A 6,777-nucleotide genomic window follows, 5' to 3' on the forward strand; every position below is an offset into this window, starting at 1 on the left:
TGATCGAGTAATTGAGAAGTGATTTTGAAATTTGGGAAGTTAGAACTGTAAACCGTTTTAAAATTGGTTTCAAACCGTATTTATGTGGTTTTTTATCGGGTTAGGTTCGTAATCCGTTTAAATCCAGGTATATAGAGAAATATATGAGAACTTTTGATTGGGTAGAAATAAGTTGAGAACTTACGATTCGAGAATATTTGAAACGAGGTCATAGTTCTAAGTAATTTTGGTACAATGTGATACTTCTGAGGAGTGAACAAGTCGTCGACCCTTAAACGAGATTATGACATGTATCATGTTTTTGATTGTTTATAAAGTTTTTATTTTGAATTTTGTATAATTTTCAAATTTTTAATTTTATCATGTTATATTAATTTTCTTTCAATTTCTCAATAAAAAAACTTTTATTGGATTGGTCATAAAATCAGTGTACTCGAGTAGATAATTTTCACCAGTTGTTCATCCAAAATATCTTTGGACTAAAAAATTTTATGGTTAAAAAACTTATGTCACAAAACAATTTTAGTAATTATAAGCACTATAATTATGCCAAAATGAAAGTAAAGCAACATAAAAATTTGTTTAATTTTTTTAAATGACATTTTAGGTGGTGATAAAGAACATACTTTAACAATAAAATAATTTTGGGTGTAAGAGCATATTTTTAATGGTAAAATATACAGTAAAATTGTACATGGTTGTTAATTATATGTTGTTTTGATGAATTCTTTGCATGTAAAATATTTTGTAATAAGTTGTGAAATGTTCTTGAAATTTGACAATAATAATATTTGTAATGATGAGTATTTGGCAAAAGTTTTGGTGGAGTATAAATTAGCTTTAGATTATTGTAATAATTGTTATAATATATTTAAAATATAAAAATATAAATAAGTGTATGAAGGTAAATACAAATATGATTTTTTTCTCTAACTAAAAATATTTAAATATCTACTTCAAGAAATATTTTTTGTTTCTATTTTTAAAAAATTGTTTAGGGTTTAGGATTTATTTTCTTCAACCATTTTAAAATCCGCACATCGTGCGGGCTCTTATCTAGTATATTTATAAACCAATGACTATTGAAATTTTTAAATTTTCTTAATGATCAGTTCTTGAAGTTTACAAAAGTTTAATATTAATTAACTGAAAGAAGTAAAACATCAATCTTTGTGGGACAAAAAGAAATCACAAAACATCAATTTTGAGAGACAGATGGAGTATTTTTTAAACCAAAGTATTTTATTTTTGATGTAATCAAATTTTTTCCTATTAAATATTAACTTTACACATGTCAAAATCTAAGATTGATAATTTGACACATGTCAAAATCTTGTTAATGGCTAACTTTCATAACCCTACTTTATATAATAAGATATATATATATATATATATATATGATTTGAACATGACAACAATTCTAAAATGCTCTTGACAAGAACGATTTTCTGTTGATATGTGTATTGATATAAAAGGAAAAGCTATTGTTGTGTAATTTATCATAATTTAATAGGATTTTAATAGAAGTGTGGAGCTGACTAACTTTATTGCCTACTCAATTAATGAAAGAAAATATTATATGATTCTAAAACATGTAAAAATTAAGGTTTATAAAATTACATAAAAACTTAATCATAATCATGTCAATAATCTGATTTTGTTTTACAAAAGGACTTAATATATAAAAGTGGATTTAAAAATATATGTCAATTGTACCACTATTAAGAAGAGAACTATGATTATTTGACATTAGAAATGATATAAATTTGTTTTAAAATAATAAAATGAAAATAAAGGATCATACGTGTCACTAAAAGAGAATGCCAAATGTCGCATTGTAAGGTAAAGTTAATGAAAACCTTCTCATATTATATAACATACTCACCGAGTCACCAGTAAAGCAAATGACTCTTCAACACCCTTTGACTTCAGTTCCTTAATGCTTTGTCAATGAATCCAGGAACATGAGACTATGAGAGTACAATTACTAGAGCTGGTATTAACCTCTGGTCCCTTCCCTGTAAAAAACAGAACCCATGTAAGAATAAAAAATAACTTGCATGCCTATGAACCCGAAATGAAGTAGCCAACCAAAGAAAACCAAATGGTGCTAGTAAACACGGCTAATGATATTAACCTCTACCTTAAACTCACAGTCCCGTTATACGTTACCCACCTTAAGCTAAATAACAACACCATGGCTAATGATTTAAACCCTCCTTCTCCGAGTCTGAATTGCTTAAATTCTTTAGTTATGTCAATTAGCTCTATATAAGTAAAAAAAAAAAAAAAATCCTCTAACCACTGGCCATCCGAGACAAGAAAACGAAAACAACTTAACTAGAGATCAGAAGATTTGTTTACCCGTCTGACGCTAACACTGGAATGAGGGTTAGGGTTAATTTTGATCTCCTTCCCCGAGATTTGCTTACCCACCTCTCAGCTTCTTCTTCTCTCCGCCATCTTCCACATCTACGTACGTCACCACTGTCGCAACTCCATTTGTTATGCTCTCATAGAGATATATTTATTTATTTGTTACAGATTTATAATAGCAAAGAAGAATAAACGAGGAGAAGACTATGAGGAATCTTTGAAGATGAAGACTCCAACTTATCTCTTAATATGTCTCTACTTCTCTACGTCTCTATTCTCTCATATAGACACATGAGAAAACGAAAGAATGTTTTTAATATCATGTTTCTGTTAAGAAAATAAAAAAAATCAAGTTACAACCAGCAAACCTTATTTTGTAAAATAGAGAGAGGAGGAGGAGTTGATTTTTTTATTGTTGATATTTTTTGAAACGTTATTCAAGTATTCAACAATCGAACTGGTTCCAATAATTGTTGATTTTTGGGTCCCAGTTGAGAGGTCCTTCGGGGAACCACAATGCAATCTCCTTGTTTGCAATGTCGACAGAGTCACTCCCATGGATCACGTTCCTGATCTTGTCAATACCAAAATCCCTACGGATGGTTGCAGCGTAGCAGTCTGATGGGTTTGTGGGTCCAATCATCTCTCCAACTGTCTCCACAACATTCTTCCCCTCCCATATCATTGCAACAACAGGCCCTGAAGACACAATGTAATCAACCAGACGCCTGAATAATACTTTCTTGTCAGACAGGTTCTCGTAGTGCTTCTCAGCAAGACACCGCTCAACATTCATCAGCTTCATGCCTGTACATCCACTCCTACGATCGATTCAGTACTTGACTGAGTCAAATAATCTTCTTCTTTTTTTTTTTTTTAATTCCAAAAAAATCACTCAAGCAAGAGTTTAGGAATCAAATTAAATTACCCTTCAAACTGAAACGCTTCTCTTCAAACCTTCTGATGACTTCAGGGATCTGAAACACCAAACAACATATGTAATCTTTGTCAAGCAAAGCAAAATAACTGAAACACATGCATGAGGGACCAATATTTTTTTCTGCTTTGCATCACACTTAACATTAAAACAAAAGAAAGATTTAAGGGAAACGTACTAGTCGCCTCTGGACACCGTCGGGCTTGATCATGACGAAAGTTTTCTCCATCTTAGCTTCTTTTCTTCTTCTTTGATTCTCCATCATCGCTTCTTTCCTTCTCTTTTTTTCCGGCATTATCGATCGATGCATTGCTTAGGAGTTCGGAGGAGGCGGCCAAATAGTTTTAGCCTTTTAGGGTTTTGTAATATAATTTTTATTATTAGAAATTTTTCATTTTTTTTTTTAACATCTAATAAACTTCATTAATATGAACCAGAAGTATACAAGATTAGTAATGAAATTACAAATACAATCAAATAGCAAATACTTAATTATCTTTGTTATTTCCGTCAATCTGGTGTGACTATCTTGCTTGGGAATCATCTTCTTTTCATTTTCTTTTTTTTTAATATTAACTTCACCTTTTATTTGTGTGTAGTACAGTAAAATCTCTATAAATTAATAAACACTATAAATTAATAAATTTTGTTGGTCGGGCCAGTGTAAAAAATATCAAAATTTGATAAAATAATAAGATAATAATCTTTTTGAAATCTCCATGTAAAATATGGTCCCAATAATATTGTAAATTAATAATTATGTATATATATATATATATTGATATATGTATGCTTTAAGATTTTGAGTTTTCTTCTAAAACTCATAACTATAAATAATGGTTATATTATCTTTTCAAACTATAATGATAGAGAATACTCTATGACATGTCAAAAAATAGTTAAGTTATTTTAAAAAATTTCAATTTCTACATATGCACCATCTTCATTTTGATAGTTTTATAGATTATTTGTAATTTATAGTTAATAATGTTTTCCAAATATTACAAATTTAATTCTAAACTGATAACATCCTAAAGTCTAGTCTTATTTCGCTAAAATTGTCTCAAATCATAATTTTTAAAATTTTTAAATTAAAGTATATATCTATAACTAGATAGATTAATATTACTATAAATTAATAGATTTATAGAGGTTAAATTAATAAAGTTGTACCTTTTGAAATTAGAAACTGGTTTTTAGGATATTTATTTATTTTTTAAAATTAACTTCGGATTGAATGATAAGTTTCGTTGTTATATGGGGTTTCGACTCTGAAAAGGTCCAGTTGTTGGCCTTTCTGAGTTTGTATAGCTACCTCTTTCGTCTTGTCTCACCTCAAGAAACCACGTCCACCCTCCCACCCCACTTATACGAGTTGTTAATAGATTCACTAATAAGAGAGAGCAAAAACTTACTTAAACCAAGCTACTTAGACGAGGAAATCACCTAAACCCAATTAATCCAAACAGAGAAATGATTATCAACCAGACACAACGGACGAGCAAATTAGCGGCATCAACTGAAAACTTGCAAGCGTGAACCGGAGACACAGAGGAGATCAGGAGACTGGCCATTGCCTTTGTCCTTTGAAGCGGGGAGAAGATTGAGCGCAACCATCGCAGCACCCAAAAAAAGACAAACAGAAGAAATGAAATAAATAGCGTTGACTATGAGAAGAAAAAACAATAAACCAAAAAATAATGAAAAGGGGGCAAAGAAAGATTATTCAAACCTGCCGAGCACGTGTGTATCTCCACTCCACCACAAAAGGATCGTGGATAATAGACTCCAGGATGCTCATCAATGTCTCCCTATGTGTCCTCAACACTGTGAGAGTGATTTCACATACCCTCTTGAAGATGCCCTCATATCCAGTGATGCCCAAACCATCGATCATGTTCTGTGGTTTGGCCAAGATCATTTGATAGAACGGAGGAATAAATAAAAAACAGAGCACACAGAAACGAGTTGCTTGCCTGGGTCAACCTGAACGGCACCATCTCATGCTTAGGCTGTAGTAAGTTACTACTAGTAACTGACTGTCAAATACGCAATCGAAGTCTACATGAACACAATCCCCTGAAGTAGAGTCGAAGAGTATATTTTCTCCATGACGGTCAGCAATCCCAACAGTGTGCCCAACCATGGACCAAACTGCTGTGGTGCGAGCATAAGCTACACGTGCCCTAAACCAAGCAGTTGGTTTAGGAAACGTTGTCAAGAACCATTTATGGAAAACTGGAGGGAGCTTAGGGAGGATCTCGGTCTTCAGCATCTCAGACTTCTTCCCAAGTTGACAGTGGTTATACCTTCTTCGAATTTGAGAATCTGTTCTCTTCTCACCAAAACTCCCACAAGAAAAGTATAAATCGTCTAGGATACTTCTGAGTCCACGCGTATGTTTAACCCACTCCAATATACCACTGTCCTTGGTCAGAGGAACTACTGCAACTGTGCGGATATATAGCTTCCTTCGCCTGCTTTCGGGATCTTTGAACAGTAAGTGGTTTAGCATCGCAGCAAATTCCATCATCAGAGCATCTTTCCTGAGATCATGTTGGCACTTGAAGAGCAATGGATACTCAATACCATCACTTCCCACCAGAATAACCTGAATGATGCAAAATATAATCTATAGGTAAGGCATATTGCAGGACTGATACTCGAGGATAAAATGTAATTATAGTATGGTATAATGATACATTATGTGATATGAGCAGCGAGCAGAGCAGAGAATCATATGGGATTAGCTTGACGCTTTCAACGTGAAAAATGGAAAAACATACCTTCTTTGGCTTCGTAGTGGATTTAAATACATTGGCTTCATCAACTAGACCAGATATAGTTGGTATATCTGAACCAAAAGCGCTGTTGTTCATATCCAATGCTGGTAGGCTAATGGTTAGAGATTGTTTAACTGGTATGATGATATCCAGCGGCATCATTCCTTTCAAGGGTTCGACTGCAGCCGCTATATTGATACTGTTGGATTCATCATTAGTGTCAAGGTCGTATAGTTCTCTGAATATATCAGTCAAACTAGTAAACTGTACGAACATATTCTTGCATCCGTCACTTTTTTTTGTGCTCCTTGTATAATTTCTGCAGCTGCTTCCTTCCTAGCAGAAACAGAAGATTTTGAAACACCTGCCATAAACCAGAGCCCTTGCTGAGGAAATTGAACTAGCACAGAAGTGATAATCTCTTTAACCATTTGTGATGTTTCCTTGTTCTGGTGACAGATTCTAGAAACCAACTGATGCAACACAGTTAACCATTGATAGGTTGGCAGATTCTCTAAGCAGTTCTTCATCAAACTGTTTATCTGCCAAAAAAATAAAAACATATATATAGATGTCATATCAATAAAAAAAAACACCCGGAGAACTAAGTATAAGAAAGAATCACTCTTTCACCTTTATATGAATACTTTCCAATTCCTGGTTTTTTGCTGAACCACTCTT

At 32.8% G+C, this 6,777-nt stretch overlaps 1 protein-coding gene and 1 pseudogene across 1 annotated transcript; both read right to left on the reverse strand.

The window, feature by feature from the left end:
* On the reverse strand, positions 2,822–3,548 carry LOC104793882 (nucleoside diphosphate kinase 1-like). The gene is made up of 3 exons (XM_010520308.1): positions 3,492–3,548; positions 3,305–3,353; positions 2,822–3,183 (listed from the first exon to the last, which is right to left on the reverse strand). The coding sequence occupies exons 1-3, from the start codon at positions 3,540–3,542 to the stop codon at positions 2,822–2,824; spliced, it is 462 nt and encodes a 153-aa protein (XP_010518610.1). The 5' UTR covers positions 3,543–3,548.
* LOC104793883 overlaps positions 5,040–6,777 on the reverse strand; it is a 25,458-nt pseudogene continuing 23,720 nt past the window's right edge.

Source organism: Camelina sativa, chromosome 6 (genome assembly GCF_000633955.1).
Source record: "Camelina sativa cultivar DH55 chromosome 6, Cs, whole genome shotgun sequence".
Taxonomy (NCBI): domain Eukaryota; kingdom Viridiplantae; phylum Streptophyta; class Magnoliopsida; order Brassicales; family Brassicaceae; genus Camelina; species Camelina sativa.